Below are 19,114 nucleotides of genomic sequence, written 5' to 3'. Positions count from 1 at the left end.
TATAATATTCTGCAGTAGAAATTCCATATATTCAATTGGTTCGCATGGAAGGCTTTCACTGATTTTTGCGACTCTTGCATTTGTAGCCAAAGTAAGGCTGCAGATGATAAACAAGTACAGTTCCTACAGGAATGTTGGTTGCTACGCTAGAGCTATTCAAAAGTGACATAACAATATGGTAGAACTTCACTCCATCAGTGACAAGAGTGACTTCTTTACTGAATCAGATACAGTTTGCAGGTGCTAGAAGGATGTTTCTGTATTTTTCAGAAGGTAATGGATACAGAAAGAACATGATTTTAAGTTTAAACTGCACTATTAACATTTTCCCCATTACTTTTTTTTGTAAGGGGGCAGTACTGGTTGATTGCTCCCAGGATTTTTGCACTAAGCTACATCCCTAGCTGTCCTTCTAATGTTTTATTTTGAGACCGGGTCTCACTTAGTTACTATGTTGCCCAGGCTGGGCACAGGCAGGTGATCCTCTTGCCTTGGACTTCACAGAGTGCTGGGATTACAGGCGTGCACCACTCTGCCTAGCTTCCCATCACTTTAAGTCTAGACAATTAACAAAATAATAAATGAAGCTGTGATTTACAGTTTATGTTGATTTCTGTGGGGTAAATACTTCCATCATGGCCAACTTCAATCCACCAATGTGATGACATTAGACACAAAGTTGGAAAAATATATAGTATTTCCACTACACAGACATGAGACATATAACCTTAAGAGCATAGATAATTGTAAAACGTGATAAAATAAGAATGTGATTAATTTTAAGTTACTTCTGTTTTTTAATAGAATTAGTTTCATTGTAAAGTTATATAATTTATTTTAAATTTTATTTTATTTTGTAGTACTGGGTGAGGATTGAACCCAGGGCCTTTGTGCTGAGCGACATCCTCAGCTTTTTTATTTTGAGACAGAGTCTCAAAAAGTTGCCCAAGCTGGGGTCGAATTTAAGATTCTCCTTCTTCAGCCTCCTAGAGTACTGGGATTACAGGCATGAACCACCACATCTTGCCTACGTAATTTTTAATAATGGCTGTGTTTAACAAGTGACTCACAGAAATTCTGAAAATTTAACAACTGGCTGTCAAGACCCAGTGATAGCAAGCTCTACTAGATCATCATCTTTACCCCACTTAAACTGCTTCTGAGTGTATCCTACCAAGGTAAGGAGGGATATGAGGCAGGGACACAGAGCAGGGTGATCTCCCCACCTAAAGTGTGGTCTTAGCCACTTAGCCATTTAGTGTTAATCTGTAAGAAGAGAAGCATAGATATTGAAAGTAATTACTTAGGAACCTTTATAATAACTTGACAGAGATATTTAGGTCTGTTGAATCTCATAATATTTGCGGCTTGTATCTTGTAGGGCTTTATGCCATTTTCTTTTCTTAGTAATTTATTTTTATTACAATCAACAAAAGCCTTGGCTCATGGTGGTTTGGGAGGGGAAAACACCCCCGAATTTTCAGATTATTTGAAATGTCCTGGCCTATTTTGTGAGGCCAAAATCAGAAGGGAGAGTAGTGCAGGGGATGAGCGTAAACAGGACAACCTTGATCTGACAATTCAGCCATTAGAGCTAATCACTTGTAGCTGGGCGAGGCTTTTTCTTGGGTTTGCTTTTCTAACAGGAGGGCAGGAGGGCCGCAAGCCTGGAAATAATCGGGAGAAATAAGAACTGGATTCTTGTAGTAGCAAAACAAATCCAGAGTCTGTGAGTGACAGAGGATGTTGATTGCTCCCTGGAAAAATTTCTGCTATTCCTAGGGATCCGTTTGCTTAGGAAAATAGTTAGATAAAGTCCTAATTGGTGACACGTGCACAAATACAAACACCTAGAGAGATTCTTTTTCACTCTTTCCTTCCTCTAGCCTGAAAAACTGCCTCATCGATTTGCTTCACTATCTTGGTTCTCTATTATTCTACTTACATATCTAGATCATAAAATTGTAGCACCTCACAGCTACCCAAGACTTCGGAAACAAAGAGCTCATGATGAAGGTATTTATTACTCTCTGACATGTCACCCTCATCCAGCCAATCTTTCTGATATATGCTTATTTAATTTCTCGCCAAATGCCTCCACAGTCAGGAAGCTGATTCTTTCCTCGAGCAATCTTCTCTACTGAGGGCTAGCTCAAAGGGTGAGAAAGTTCATCCTTCTGCCAGTCAAAATATGACTCCTTGTAAATTCCGTGTATTGGTCCCATACGCACGACCTCTAAATAATAGAAGATAACATTCACCCTGATTCTTCTCTTGTGTACACTAAACATTGCACTGCGACTTCTTGTCATTGTCCTCCAGTGCCCCTATTCATAGATTCTTCCTAGCCCCCTCACTCTTCTCACTCTGCTTTCTAGGCTCAACCACACACCCCGCTCCGCCACTGTGTTCACTGGCATGGGCTTTTCCTATCTCCTTACTCACAAGCTTAGCTGCTAGAAGCTCAAGGGCATTTTAAAGAAGCCCATTTAAGAAGCAACAAGAGAAATGTGAGAAACAAGAGAAAAGTGAGAAACACTTTTACCTTACCAAACATGGATTAAAAGGAAGCAAATAGGAAAAGTAAATGTTGCATGTGGGAATGGGGAGGTAGCTCCATGTATTTGTTTAGATGCATGAGACACTGGATTCCAATCTCCAGCCCAGCAAAATAACACAAGACAAAAAGTTGCACTCGGATAAGTGAAAGACTCTTCAGTGGTGCTGGGAATGGAACCGAGGCTATCATGCACACTAGGTAAGCAGGCTACCACTGAGTTACACCCTTAGGCCTGAAGTATTTACTGAATGACACTCAGCAAGGGCGAGGACGGAGCAGAGGCTGCTGACTGACAGCTAAGCCACTGAGGTGAGAATGGGAGCATGAGTGCAGACAGAATTTCCTCATTTGTAGTTCACTGATGGACTTAAGCATTAATATACTTACCAAGTAAATACAAACGGAAAAGAGGTTATCCTACAAATTCCAGTGTCTGAGAATAGTCTGTGAGAGCAAGGAGAAATCTCATTAGCACCTCGAGGATGAGAAGTGTCTACCCAGGATGAAAAAGTTGTGCTTGCTACCCTCCCAGGAGCTCATGGGTAGCTGAGGAAATCACATTACTCTGAAACCCACCCTGAAGGTGCTAATGAGATTTCCCCAGCTCTCATGCAGACTGCTCCCAGACACTGGAATTTGTAGGGTTGTCTTTATTCCATTCTTATTTACTTAGTAATTGTATTATTGCTTAAATCCATCAGTGATCTACAAATGAGGACATTCTGTCTGCACGAGTGTTCTCATTGTCCCCTTAAAGGCTTACTAACTATCAGCTGTATACATTAGGATTCTTTTAAGAAAAAAGACCAAAAAATAATTTTTAAAAATCAGCAAGTATATTTGGAAATGATAACACTATAAGTGCCATGAATAATTTTGCTGAGTCATTAGGCATGCCTTAGCCTGGTGTGTACCAGGCTCAGTGACAAGGCTTTCTTTCACAAAGACTAACCTTATAAGATTTGCAAGTAGCTTCATTCCTACCAAAGTGAAGGGGAAATCCCTCAGATCTGACACAGGTGAATAAAAGAAAGAAGACAGGTGATGTCTGCATCTGTTTTTTTTTTTTTTTTGCCCCCTTAACAAAAGCTAAAGGACATTGCTGTCTGAACTGAAGAGATTTGATAGCACGTGTGTGCACAAGCTCTTGCAAGCACACACACGTGGTTCACCGCTTGCAAACATTTGGTGCCTTGGAGTCCTTTAAGCCCTAGCTTCATTTCTGGACTTCAGCCCTAGCTTCACTTCTGATCTCCATCTGCAGCCACCAGAACGCTATTCACTTTCAGCTTCTGTCTTGCTTTGCAGAGTCAAGATTCCTTGTTACATTAGACTCTGCTGATGTGGCTCGCCTGAGACCACTGTCTATCGGAGAACCTTCTGAGTACAAGTTTAACTAGACGTCTCCATTTTTCTCTCTGACATGGTATTTCTTTTTGCAGGAGAGCTTCCCATCAGATAGCACCCCAGCCCGCTCTCCTGGATCCCTCTTGGGTATTATTACCCTACAGAGATTGCTTCACTTCTGTTTGGTGGCTTGGCTGGTGGCTTTGGCCTTGCCTCTTTCTTGCTGGTTCCTCCTACATTTTTCTACCCAATGAGCGCTGAACTTCCTCATTCCATTCCTTTCTATCCATACTAGATTATCACAGAGCAGTTGAGGCATCGCTAAACAGGTCAACATGGCTTCTACACAGATAAAATAAATTACATAGTGTTGTCAAATTCATACATTCACATTTCCCCTAATTTGAAAGCTGATTATAAAATATAATACACTGATCTTAAATGTCTCACACTATCTTTAGTTCTTTCCCCATTCTTCGAGTTATATGTTACATGTAAAGCCCACCAACAGGTTTATTTTACCCCTAATAAGCACCTCATACAACAATAGCTCAGACGGGAAAGTATTACAGAGCATAGACCTAGAAAAGTAAACCTCAGAATAATCCTCTTGTGAATAATAAATAGAGCTCCTAAAGTATCTATAGTAACTTTAGGGAAAGATTTTACCTTTTTTTACTGTCGTCTATCACCAGCTTACCTGTAATAATTCCCTAGTCAACACTAAGGCATGAGGAAGGCCCCTTTTTGGGTATACTTCTCAACTGGCAGATAATATCACTGCTAAATCTCACATCTAAACCCTTCTTTGTGAGCCCTGGGAGCTGCACAAAGCTCTAGAATGACCTGGGATTGGCTGTCTTGTCAATCTATTAGCAAGAACCACCTGGTCTGTATCTGCCTGAAAAGTGCTATTATAGTGAGCTTTGCTTCCTTCAGCTTCCCCATGGCATTTGATCTCTAAAAGAAAAGATCAAGACATGAAAGCAGATTGCTTGTAGCTAAGAGCAAGACAGAATGGAAAGAATCACGGGCCCTTTTCTTGACCCTCCCCAACTCATTGTCCACCCCTGCCCTCACTGCCCCTCTGCCACCAAAGAAAACAAAACATAACTAGCCGTGATTCTTTCAAGATGTAGGTGCCTATTACTGTTATGACTATGTGGTTATTTGCACAACTCGGCAGACATATTTGTCATTGTTTAAATATCTTCTCACTTCAGACCACCCTGGGCTAAAAGCAAGTTAATGAGTAACTGAAAATGCCATCTTTGGGGATGGAGGAAGGAGCATATTTATAATGAACATCGTTGGCCAGATCATTGGGGACTTGATGTATAATTTTAGCTAAAGGCTTTTGGCACATAAAATTAACTTGTAACTCGGTGGTACTAAATAATATTAGTAGGACCCTAAATGAGCATACTGCTTTACATTTTGCTTATATCCACTACCAACTGTGTTTCATTCAACAACTATTGGGGTGGGAGGGTCAGCAAATATTTTATCACTATTTTTACAAATGAAGAAACAAAGGCATAGAGCAGCTAAGTAACTTGGCCCAAGAATACAACACGGGGAAGTGGCCGAAACAGAATTGGGATTCAGTGTGTCTGACTCTGTGGATGTAAGGCCTTCCAATTATGTTTCAAGGTCCAGCACCCTAAGAATTAGAGGGTGCCCCATTTGTCTATCAGAGGGGATCTCCCTTCCAGTGGATGCCATGGGTTCCTCTTACACTGAGGTGACATGGCTGAAGGAATATTATTTCAATACATAGGTTTGGAAGGAGTCACTGCAAGACCTTGCCTAAGAGTTTCAGGAGTGGATTAGTAGATGAGAAACAATCTGTGATGAAATTATCAAAATCTGAATGGTTGGTTTCTGAATAGTGCAAAGGAAGTAGAACTATGTCGTTCAAACTCTGAATACATTTTAGAAAATTTGCCGTAATTCATTCCTGAACTTGTTACCAACAGGGCCATATCCATATACAACTGTATTTACTATAATTTGAGCTTTGCACAAGACGCAACATCTTTCCCATAAAACCCCCAGGACGTTTCATTCCATTACAAGCGTTGTACTCATTTCTCAGCAGGCAACATGGTTTGTTCTAAATCATTAATATTTCACAGGTGTCACCCATGATAAAAGGCCTGTCATAAAGTTCCTCCATTGGTTTTACCTTTTTCACCAGACCAGCCCATCAATTAATTTATCAATACACAGTGATTGCCACCCTCATTTATGAGGGCATGCCTTGACACTGCAGGAGTACAGTTAAGCCACCAAAGCGTCCTTCATCTCTCGTTTGCACAAGCGCTTGGTAGCAGTGGGAATGTAAGGCTACACTTAATCCACAAAAAATTAAACAATACATAAAAAAACAGAAATTATGTTTTAAAAATATTTCCTGGCCAAGTGTGGTGGCTCATGCCTAAAATCCCAGGATTTTGGGGGTGCAGTTGGGAGCTGAGGCAGGAGGATCACAATCTCAAGCCCAGTATGGACAACTTAGTGAGACAATTACGGATTTTTAAAAAAAATGACTGGGGATATAGCTCAGGGTGAAGGCCACATTCCCCCTTCATTTCAGGTGGAGCCTGAGGTTCTGCATTTTCAACAAACTCCCAAATGATACAGATGTTGCTGATTCATAGACCCCAGTTGGAGTAGCAAGGGGTTAGGAGATATTGCTGAAGATTGGTTATCTGGTTCTATCTGCCTTTCATGGATCTTTAAAAAATAAAACCCATGACAGTTCTAATTTATATTTATAGGCTATGGTAAGTTATTTGCAGGAGTGATAACAGCTCAGTAACAAGAGCAGATATTATTTTTTGAGTGCTCACTAGGTGCCAGGTACTGTGCCAAAAGCTCTGCATGCGTTATTTAATCTCCAGAATCCTATGAAATAGTAGTCTCTAGTTTTTAGATATGGAAGCAGGCTAACAGAGACAAAATAACTCACTTCTTTGAATGTGTGTACTCTCCACAATTCGCATTGAAATTTAATCCCCAACGCAACAATATTAAGGAGTGAGAAGGCTAAGAGTGCTCTATCCTCAAGCAGTGGATTCTTTCCTTACGAAACGGCTGGAAATTACTAGGTAAGCCCTTTTCTGCCTTTCTATCTCTTGTACCAGGTGAGGTTATGGCATTGGCCCTTTCACTAAGTAACAATACAGCCAAAAGGCCTTCACCAGGCACCAAATGCTGGCACCTTGACCTTGGGCTTCTTAGTTACACAAACTATGAGAAATTAATTTCTATTATATATAAGTTACTCAGTCTAATATATTTTTATAGCAGAACAAATGGACTAAGACACTCATCAAAAGGGAAATGCGTTACCCTTTGTTCTAAGAAGTGAAAGGTTCCGTTGAAGATGTAAACATGGGTTAGACATCATGTAATGGCAAGCTCATCAAAAATATTACTCAACAATAAGAAAGAAGGGGGACCCTAAAATTCTATTTTATATTTAGAAACAATGACTGTAGAAAAAGGGAACACTTGGGTAACTTTGGGATGAAGAGTTTTAAAAGTAGATATACCTAGATTGGAAAACTACTAAAAACTTAGCAGCATTCAGATGTACAGGTGTGCTAAGGGCCCGGTGTACATATCCTGGCTTGCCAGACTAGAAAAATCTGGGTGGTTCAAACAGGGAAAATTAGATCTTTTCTAAGTGGAAATACAGCTTTGGAGAAAAGAACAATGAGCTAGCAAAGTTAGATGAAAATGCAACAGAACATATCCCTAAAAGACTCTGATAAGTAGTTCCCCAGGGAATGAAGAGAAAGCAATGAACAGAATCATAGAATCACAGAATCACAGACTGCTGGTACTAGAACGGCCTGCAAAAGTTGTCTGGGCATTCTCTTTTAGAAATAGAGAATCTGACGTCTCACAAGTGAAAGGGGCTTGCCTTAGGACGGTTGGAAATTTGAAGCAAAGCCAAGAATAGAACCTGGGAGCCCTGTAATTTTTCAGTGCATCAAAAGATGGGAACAACTGAGCCAGGGAAGCCAGCCAATAGGATTACATGCTTGTGATGGTGCAAAACGTCTGCTCAGGCACAAAAGGAGGATATAAGAGAGTCTGAACATAATTTGAGCCGCGCTGTTTATTCCGAGTTTTCTTTTGGAGGAGGCAATTTGGAATGGTAAGTGAAATGCTGGTAAATGCACATGATGTTCTAAGTTGAGTTGACTAAGGAAATGGCTGTTGATGAATCACCAAGACAGGGTGGCATCTGCCAAGATTTTGGGTAAAATTATGTAACAGATTACCAAATTTTAGAGTTTTTCATGCCAAATAACTATTTTGCCATGAGCCTGACAAACTGGCAATGGTTCTCTTTCCTATGAGGGGCATTTTAAAGGTGACCCAAGGAACTTCAGGCTGGTAGATTCACTGATCATGTTAGCCAAGGGTAATATATGAGAGGCAAGGTATAATTTTTCCTGTAAATTAAATTAACCACCTTTTGTATATAGTGTTTTATAGTTTGTAAAACATTCAGGGTTAAACATGCCTAACAGGTTGATTAGAAGACAATCAATGGGCATGTGGACGAAGGGAAACCCAGGATGAATTTTACGTAGGTTCTGAAAAGGCCCTTGACAAGGTCCCACTATACCAAACACTGTTTTAAAAAGTTAACTAAGATGAGAAAGAAAAAAAGAACTAAACATATATATATGGATAGCTGGGATAACTGTACTGTTGAAGTCTGGTGGTTTATTGAAAGGAAAAGTTAATGCTTAAAATTTTTAAATTTTGACCAATTTTGCATTAAGCATGTCTGCTTGTCTGAGAAGCTGATATGAAGACAACAATATGCAATACAAAAACCATTGGTGAATACCTACCATCTTGTCTAGTGAAACTCCATATTGTCTCAAGTGTTTTTTTAAATTATTATTTTCTTATTCCCTTTAATAGTTTGATGAATCTTCCATTCTTATATCTGGTAATCTGAGCAACATCACTGAGGATAACAATATGTAATATAACAACCACTGTTAAGTCCTATCATTTGGCTTGAAAACCCGTATCATTTTTAATGTTCCTGCTTTCTTTTGTTTGTATTTTGCTGCTGTTCTTCTTTTATTATTCTCTTTAAAATAAAAAAAGTTAACTTATGGACTTGTGCAACAGTATTTTGAAATGGACAGGGAATCATGAGCAGGAATAAGCAAGGACTTTTCTGGAGAGGTATGAACAATGATGTGTCCCAGGGATCACCACTGGGACTTATTAACATTTTGGTGAATCACCTGGGAAATGTTTAGATAACCCTTTATAGGTATAGGTTGAGAATCTCTTATCCAAAATGCTTAGGACCAGAAGTATTGGATGTTTTGGATTTCTTCATAGATTTTGGAATATTTTATAGACATTACTGGTTGAGAAGCTCTAATTAAAAAATCCAGAATATCAGAGGTCCCAAGATTTAAATCCTTTAGAGCACCATCTCAGCACTCAAAATTGTGTGGCTTCACAATATTCGGGATTCCAGATTTTCAGATCTGGGATGTTCAATCTGTAGGATGAAGATATCAAACTGACATCAGTCTTTTATGACTATATTAATGAGCAGAGAAAGAAGAGTCTGAGTAGACTTTTTCAAGGAGAGGCCTCTGAAACCTAGCTCTGAATTCTGCCCTTATGATTGCATGATCTTAGGCAAGTCACTCTACCTCTTCTAATATCAGTTTTCTCATGTGTGAAATAACAAGAATAATAACCCTAATTCAGAGTGGTGCTGTGAAATGCAAGACAGTGCAGTATGAGACAATGCATGCAAGTTCTGGCACAGCGTTTGAAACATTGAAAGCATCAAATAAATATTAACTTCTATTATTCTTACTTTTTATACTTCATCAACACTCTCCTACTAGGATGTCAGGATCTGCATGATCATTTTTTGTCACATGGAACCTGAGAGTCACTGCAGAAAATTTCTTGGAAGTATTGGCCAAATTTATTTCAGTCATTCAGGAGATAGAACCATGGACTGAGATGGTTGGAAAAGATATCATGGAGGGAAACTAACAATTATAGAGCATCTAGAATATGCCAGACACTGGGCTAGATGCTTTATAAATTTCTCCACTTGATTTAATCCTGCAGTAGTCCATTGAAGTTCGGGTTATGACCCCCATTTGATGGGATGAGGTAATGGAGACATAGGAGATTGATGAACTTATTCCAGATCATACTAGTTCATTAGAACTAGAGTAAGAATTCAAATACAGGTTTGCTCTACCCCTAGAACTATTTCCTTTTCACTGCATCATACCTGTATTGTATTTTGAAAGATAAGTACAATTTCAGAAGAAAAGAGAAGCATTTATACAGAAATAACCATGGGCAATGTTTACGTGTTCATAGGGTACAAATACTACTTTTCTTTAAAAACCAAAGTGGAAGGGTCCTATGGGGTTAATGGTAGGAAATAAAGCCAGAAGCATAGTTTAGGTTAGACCAGAAGGCTCTCTAAGAATTCTGTTAAGGATCTGAGCTTTATCCTCAAGGCAGTGGGGACAGGATCAAGGCAGCTGAGCTAGGGAGAGGTATGAGATGCTTTAGAAAGATTAACCTGGCATCTGTGCATGATGAATTGATGGAATCTTCTGCCTGGGTCCCTGATTCTTTGTTCTCTAATCTGCTAGCCTAAGGCTTTCAATACTCCTACCTTAGTCTAGAAGCCTGGAGATCACTTAGGATATGATTGCAGTAGCATATGCCGGAAGGTGGGGGCAGGGCATAGAAAAGAAGCAGTGACAGAAGTAGAAAAAATAGCAAAGAAAGAATCAACAGGGATTTGGGGCCCAATTGCATACAAGGGACAAAGGAAAAGAAACAATCAAAGATCACTTTAACTTAAGCCTCAGTGACTGGGAGAATGACAATGGCATTACAAAAATAAGGATATTAAGGGACAACCAGTTCGAGAGAACCAGTCAATATATCTGATTTATGACACAACAAACTCAGGGTAATGGTAGGATGTCAGACAGAAATGTTTAGTAGGCCACCGGAGATGTGAGACAATAGCTCAGCAGAGCAGTCAAGACTGGTGGTAATGGTTTTCTAAATTATCCTCATAGTGGTATAATGAAGATTGTTCATTGTAACATCATATGCAATAGTCAAGAGGTAAAAACAACTCCAATGTTCCTCACTGGATGAGTAGGTAACAAAACCTTGGTATTTACATATAATAGAATATTATTCTGCCTTAAAAAATGAAGGAAATTCTTCCCTATGATACACATGGTGGAAACCTAAGGACATTATGCTAAATGAAATAAGCCAATTGCAGAAGCGCAAATACTGCTTGATTCTATTTTATATGAGGTCTCTAAAACCAAAAAAAGAAAAAAATCATAGACGTAGGAAGTAAAATAGTTGCAGGGGGTAGAAGAGGGAAAATGATGATTTGCTAATCAACAGGTGTAAAATTCCAGTTACATAAGATAAATAAGTTCTAAAGATCTTAATACAGTGTAACATTGTGCCTAGAGCTAATAATACTGTATCATGCACATAAAAATTTAGTTAAGAAGATAGATCTCCTGTTAGTTTCCTTTTCCTGCAGTGAGAAAAATAGAAGTTGAGTAATTAAAAAAATAGTTGGAAGAGGGAGTGTGGATAAGATCTGGATTTTCTCTGGAGAAAGAAAAGATGTTTAAGAAGAGACCTCTAGCCGGGGATATAGCTCAGTGGCACAAGTCCCTGCCTGGCAAGTGCAAGGTCCTGAGTTTGATTCCCGGTACCAAAAAAAAAAAAAAAAAAAGAGACCTCTGGATGATAGCCAGTTTCAGTGTAGGACTGAGAAGAGCTAGTAAAGCAATGGAGCTGGAAGGGAAACAGGAGCATGAATAGCATCTCAGCGACTGGGCGATAAGATGTTTCACCGAGAAAACTACTGCAGAGAAAAGGGCATGGCACTGGAAGTCTCAGGACCCAAATTAGACTTCAAAATCTTCCATTTAGGGAAACCTCATTGCTTCTCTGAGCCCCAGTTTTCTTACCTGTAAAATGGAAGCATGCTTATCTATATTAAAGGTCTGTGTAAACTATGATACATAATAGAAATGTGAGGCAATTTTTGGTTTGCCTTCTTGGAGTCCTCTGCAATCTTTTCTGCTGTTATTGCTGTTTTGTGTAGCTCTGCAGTAACACATCACAGCTTGTGAGAAAGAAAATAAAACTAACATGATGTTGAAAGAAGAGAGGGTCAGCTTATGGCTCTTCTTTGAAAGTTGTCCCATCACTAATTTTCATAAGATTCCCAAGGTTGCGCTTCCTTTTATAACTGAAAAGAACCAAGGAAATGTCTAACGGGAACAGAGCCAACTGATTAGGTCAGTTCATTTTAGACAAAGACAGGAAGTTACCTTTTTAACCTACTCAAGGCCAGAGATAAAAAAAAGGCGACCTGAAAACTTCATTTTTCTAGAGTGTAGTCATTCCTTGCGTGTTGCTGGGATTTTAGGGGAGGTATAGAGAGCAGATTCAATTGACCTTTAATTCCCGGGTGCCACCATTTTTTAGCTCAGCTTCGAGCTAACAAGAGGATGAATGAGTTACCTGCAAGGAAGCGCAGCTGATTCTTCACTTTCATCATTCCATCACCAGAGCCTCCGATGCATTCATCCTCATCGTCCCCACAGTCTCCACTTCCAAACCCTTCCTCATCCAGAGTTTTCTCCAGAGCTCTACCTTTGGGCACAGACATTGTTCTCAGGAGCTGAAAGAAAACAACCAGAAATGCAGAGGCTCTTCATAGTTCTCCAGTAGGTGTAGAATAGTGTATTCCTAGCAGGAGGCAGTAAAATATGTTGAATAAATCACATAGAAGCTTTAAAAATAGTTATAAAATTTAAATAGGTATAAACTGCTTATTCTTTTTAGAGTTTCCCACTCCTGGAGTCTTCCATAGCATTTGACATGAGTCTCCAATGCTTCACTCTACTGACATCACACAGTAGCCACAAAGTACATCACATGAGATCTTCCCATACCGTGAGATCTAAGTTTCTAGAAATCTCTAAGGCAGGAGAGCACATTGACAAGGGACTTAAGAAATGATCAGCAAAGCACATGTATAGGCCAGGAGGTCACCAAGATCAGAAAAGATCACTATGAAAGTCCCTGAGGGGGCTGGGCGTTTAGCTCAGCGGCACAGCGCCTGCCTGGCAAGCGCGAGGTCATGAGTTTGATTCCCAGTACAGGAAAACAAAACAAAGCAAAACAAAAAAAAAAACAAAGTACCTGAGGACCATATTTACATTCACTAAATTAAAATAATAAATGCCTCTCGCCAAATTAAAATACCAGCAGTGCCCTTTTATACACTTCAAATGAATCCTTATAACCTTCATGTCCTGGATTAAATACTAGAAAACTTTTTGAAATAAAAGATAATACACATTTATTTCTTTAAAATTTCAGGTGACCTCCCAATGCCAGCAATGAGTTCTGTTTCTTGTACCTTCTGTGGCTACATTCAGTTGTAGTTGTTCAGTATAACAAAATGCCTCAAACCTCAAACAACCCCCACTAACTTACCTCTAGCATACTATACTTTTAAAGGCAAAGTTTTAAATATTTCCTTCTTCCACAATTTCAGAAAGATGCAGTAAAGCAAAGATACAGTAAAGCAAAGTGAATCTGAATTAAGCTATGCTTATTAAGAGACATTATTTGTTTTATTCTTCAGTTCCTGGCTTTTCAGTCCTTATGGTCAATGCCTTCCTAATTTGATGGGGCTCCTACCTCCCTACTGACTCAGAGACACAGCCTGCAGTGTGAACGATCCCTGAGGGCTGCTGTCACACTGCACTTTCTTTTTCCTCACCATTTCTTCCCAAGGCTTCATTTTAATGCCCTGTGTTTAGCTTTTGTCCCATCATCCACTTCTAGTTCTAAGTCTCCGTCCCACTGTCCCCTCTTCCTTACACGACAGCCATCAAAAACTGCTGGATATACAGAAACTGTGATTATTGTGATTGTGGAAGAGGTAGCCAGGAAAAAAAAAATACTGCATACAGGGGCATGGTTTGGTGTCTGTGGTTTCCATTATCTCTGTTTATTGTCACTGTGAAGTACACTTTTATGTTTGCCACCTGTGATTTAGCTGCTACGGTAAGTAAGAGCTACTTAGAAAAAACTATACGTCATAGAGAAATGGGGCTCCACGGGTAATTTTTTTTATGCAAAGAAAGTGCATAAGGGTCTTTCTGGGCCAACAACCCCTAACAATGTTGGAGAAACCAGTGTCCTTTCTATCTCTCAAGCCAACATGTCTCCACTTCGCCACTCTGACACTCTGCCCCTTGCAAACTCTTACACCTCTCCTAGCCCATCATCCCACATATCTGAATTCACAGCATATCAGTGTAGGCTAAAATAACTGGCTCTCAAACTTTTTGGGGGACTCCTTTATTTTATTTCATTCTTGGTACTAGGGCTTGAACCCAGGACTTTGCCCCTGCAAACTTCATCCTCTGTCCCTCAAGACTCCTTTAAACTGTTACTAAGAATCCCAGGGAATGTTTGTTTGTGCGAGTTCTAATTATCAATATTTCTCATCTTCAAATTTATAACTGAAAAAAATTTTAAAAATTAATTTATAGCTCAGGTAAACATAATAATAAACCCATGATATACTAACATAAACATTTTAAAAGGAAAAATTAGGATATTTTCTTAGATGTAAAACAATTCGTTGGAAGGGTGGAGTGGTTTTATATCTGGGAAAGTCTTTTAAAGGTCCAGCTTAATGTAAAATAGATGATTATTATATCTGCTTCTCCATTCAGTCTTTTGTGACGTGTTGTTTTGGGTGAAACATTCACAGAAAATCCAGCCTCCCACAAATATGTGGTGGGAAAAGAGAGGGAAGTATTTTAGTAACCTTTCTGATAATTGTGGATAGCCCATACACACCAAAAGCTCAATAAATGGTGTGATGTGCAATATGAAACCATATCAATGACCATTTCATGCCCTGTTACATTAAACCCTTTGGTATGTTTTGAAATTTGAATGAGCCGTTTACTTGTTTTATATCATCTTTCATGGATCATGTGGGAAATATTGGCCCACTGAGCTATGTATGTCCTCCAAATGGTGACTCCTTTTATTACATGGTATGAAAAAAATCTCATTCATTAAATATCACCTCTGATCTCAACAGAAAAGCAAAAAGTGTTGGGAAGCTCCAAAGCTTATGGTGGCAGATGCAAGTTTTCAAAACTTTTAGTTTTCTCTTGAAAGCTAGGATTTTCTCATTGGTAATAAATACTAGCAGTTGTTTTCCTTGAGCTGACAGGCTCTCTTTGTTCCTTTCCAAGGAAATGTCTAGCATATACTCAAGTCTGCAGCGCCATAGTTTGTCAGTCATTCTCTTGAGTCAAAATGAAAAAAGAGGCTGGTTTGGCTCACCAAATATTCTCACAAGTGCTTTTCTCTGAGACACATGTTGACACACACTTTACAGCATAAATCCAGTAAGTGTACTTCTCATTTAATAGCAGACTATTAAAATCATACTCAAGGGTTGATGTTTAATAAAATTAATAACAGTTTTACAGTGTTGGCAAATGTCCTTAAAGTGAAAGTATCTTTTATTTTCCTGCAAGTATACAGCAGTAATGATTACGACTACTTGTACACTTTGCTGCTACTAACCTTGATTCATACAGCAGTGTCAATGGTCATTGCTCTTGTACCACTGGTGCAAATATCAACACAGTAAAACACAAATCACACTTTGGTATTATGCAAATAGTTTTGGCCTTGTCGATTCCGGTGTTTCATGGACTCCCGGGGCCCACAAACCATTCTTTGAGAACTGCAAAACGAGCCTATAACATCACTTCAGTTTTGCCAAAACCCCCCATCTCCTCTCGCTCCATCATTTCTTATGGGAAAATTCATAAGCATTTTATGTTAATTTCCAAGAATGCATCCTTTGTATATGTCATGCACTACTTGAATTAGAATTTTTTACAGAAGGGAAATGTGTGGTTAGGTAGGGTAGTGAATTTGCTATTTCTCAAGCACATCTAAATCTGAGCCTTTTATTAATACCTTCAGTAAATCTGACCTGAGAACATACTATGAGTTGTTCTACATTTCCATTGAAAGCTTTCTAAACTTTTAAGCCAAGTTCAAATGCTATGTCCTTATTAAAGTCTTCTTGGTGGACCGCACTCCCACCATTACTCCTTTTATCTCAACCCCCTAATGCCACTTTTTGTATGCAACCTGGTATAACTTAATTATATATATGACTTCTCTCTACCAGCCGACTGTAAGCTGCCAAGAGACTGCATCTTATATATCCTTGAACCCCACTGCATTTAAAGTAGTATCTGAAACACAGTAGGCATTTGATAAATGTGCTACTGAACTGAAGCAAAATGAAGTGGCGTGGTATCTTTAATTCTTTAAAAGCTACTTCCACAACCTCATGAAAAAGGAGAAAGCCAAAGCCCAGATTAATTATAGAAGAACTTGCGGATGAATAGCTAAACCCTTCTGGATGACCCTGGCTAAGACCTGTAGCTAATTTTTAAGAGGCCATTTTTCAACCTCTTGTACAATGCCCCCTGTATTCTCTGGTGGCTCAGTTTAAAACAAAGTGCAATTAAAAAAAAAACCTTTAAAACTCTGCCAGTGAGTTTACTTCTCTAGGTCTTAAATTACTCCCATTTTAGAGACAACTCCAGCATTGAAGAAGGATTATAGTATACTTTTAAACCATTTTACACAGACAGCTGCTGATTAGTCTAACCCTCACATATTAACAAAACAAATCCAAAACTAGAAAGCTATTATTAAAGCAAAAATCTTAAGAGGAGAGACTGAAGCTCCAGAGTGTTGAAAAAAAGGTAACAGGTCAAAGTGGAGGAATTGCCAGCTAGGACTGAGGAATTAGCACCGCCTGGAATTTAGCCCAGAAACCAAATCAGCTAATTACAATTCACAATATTGACCTTATTGTTCCCTCTCTCACTCTTTATAACGTCTTTCAGGGTGAACACTTGCTTTATAAAAGGAAAATTATGAGGGCCTTGCACCAAAATCAGGTAACTTTTGGGCCCTAATGCTTTTGATTAACTGTTTACCATTTTCAAAGGACAGCATCCCGTTAGCCTTGTAAAAGCTAAGCCTCAGAATAATGATTATAAATGTCAATATCATATTAAAACACAAGTGTGATTATTTCACTCCATTCTCTCTATAGCAACATGTAAATCTGATGTGTTTGCCACACATTGCTTTCTGTACAGCAAGGGTACACAAAGCCCTTCACAATCCAGTACTGTCTTTGTTTTTTATTTTCTTTTAATTTTCAATACATCTGCAATACATACTTGTAATCATCTTGGTGAGTTAGTATATATATATATATATATATATATATATATATATATATGGCATTTTGATCATTTTTCCTTTTCCTTTCCTCTCCTCTTTCTCCCACCTTCCCCAATACAATTCAGAATTTACAATAGCAATTACCTTCTGTGCAGCTCTTGTAGCCATGGAGACTATCATAGATGCCTAAGCATACAATAAATTTATATTTTAGAATGTAATATTTTAAATATGTAAGCATCATATATGCTGTGATTTGGATCTTAAATCCCCTCTCCACCCCTAAAGGCTCATGTGTTGAAAGCTTGGTCACCAGTCTCTGCCCCGACGGGGAGGTGGTGTATTAGGAGTTATACTTAGTGGGAGAAAGTGAGGTCACTGGATGTCTTAGTTACTTTTCTTGTTGCTGAGACAAAATACCCAACTCTTGAAGTGAAAGGAGGGAAGGTTTATTTAGTTCACAGTTTACAGAGGTTTCAGTTTGTAACTGGCTGGCTGTAAGATAGGATGGCACAGGAGAGGGACACTGAAGAGGAAAAAGTCCATGGCACGGCAGGGTAGGTAGAAGGAAGGAAGCAGCAAGCCTGCTTCTCCCTTTCATCCCTTCCAGGCTACCTGCATTTTGGGTGGTGCCAACCAAAGCGAGGGTGGGCCTTCCCATTATCCACATCCAGAACTATGCTAAACTGATCAGTAGACTGATTTAGTATCCCACACCCTTAATATTGCAGTATCACACACCCTAGATTCAGCTGGCTCTGAAAAGCCCCACCTATGACCTCATGAGGCTTGGGGGGGGTAGGCATCTAGATAACATGCACGTATTCAGATTATTTCCTTGTAAGGTTCCTAGCCCTGACGATATTAATGTACTATACTTATACATTATGGGAGTGAGTCTACAATTTCTTTAAGAATAACCTAGGAAGCTAGTTAAAAGAGAAGCTCCCTGGGATGGGGGTGTAGCTCACTGGTAGAAGAGGTTTATACAAGTCCCTAAGTTTGATTTCTAACACAAATAAATAAAATGGCTCCCTCGCCGTACTCACAGAGCTTCTGGTTTAGTAGGTCTGCAGCTGAATATACAAATCTTCATTTTTAACTAGATCTGTCCTTCCAACTTACTGTGAGTAAACCACAGCCTACATTTCAAGAAAGGCTTCTCCAGTACTAGTGTACTTCCCAGAATCCTCTGGGAATCATCTTTGGACGTAAGTCATTTTATCACTGTACATGTTAGAATCCTTGTTACAAGGTTTTAGTTTTTTTTTTTAAAGTAATGCAATCTGATTTTCTTTTCACTTAGGTCATCATGACCTTTTGTCTTTGTAGTTAGTGAAAATATCCTTGTATAAAGGTGACTGACTTCATTTAATTAGAAAGGGAAACATTTAAAGCTAGCTTTAGTACAGGTACTCAAGGTTGTGTGATAAAAAGAAAAGTCTGGAATAATTACTGAAGAAAACTGAAAACACGGTGAAGAGAAAAAGGCTTTTTATAATATAGCAATTTTATATGCTTACAGCCATATCCAAGATAAAGGGCACTGTAGCAATGGACAGCACGACTTGGCCAAAGCTCTTCTCAAGCTTGACTACCAAGAGCTCAGAGAATAAAGTGATATACTTGTTGTCAGGGAATCAAATATGATAAATTAGGCCAGTGACACCAGTAGTCATGATCTGTTTATATGGCATGAATACTGTCCCTCTTGTCATGATACTGATTGCAGATATGAGCCTAATCACCCTCACACTGTGCTGGAGTTGAACATATGTTCCTTACATAGTTTTTGAC

General features: G+C 39.0%; 1 protein-coding gene across 1 annotated transcript in view; it reads right to left on the bottom strand.

Moving 5' to 3' along the window:
• Gpc3 (glypican 3) overlaps positions 1 to 19,114 on the bottom strand; it is a 462,080-nt gene that overhangs the window by 42,027 nt on the left and 400,939 nt on the right. The window contains exon 9 of the mRNA XM_013523049.1: positions 12,518 to 12,677. Coding sequence (XP_013378503.1) covers positions 12,518 to 12,677 — 160 coding nt within the window. The remainder of the gene's footprint in view (positions 1 to 12,517; positions 12,678 to 19,114) is intronic.

This window comes from Chinchilla lanigera, unplaced genomic scaffold (genome assembly GCF_000276665.1).
Source record: "Chinchilla lanigera isolate Chin_1 unplaced genomic scaffold, ChiLan1.0 scaffold00072, whole genome shotgun sequence".
Taxonomy (NCBI): domain Eukaryota; kingdom Metazoa; phylum Chordata; class Mammalia; order Rodentia; family Chinchillidae; genus Chinchilla; species Chinchilla lanigera.
Note: the sequence above shows the minus strand (reverse complement) of the source record. Positions and strands in the feature narration are given on the sequence as shown.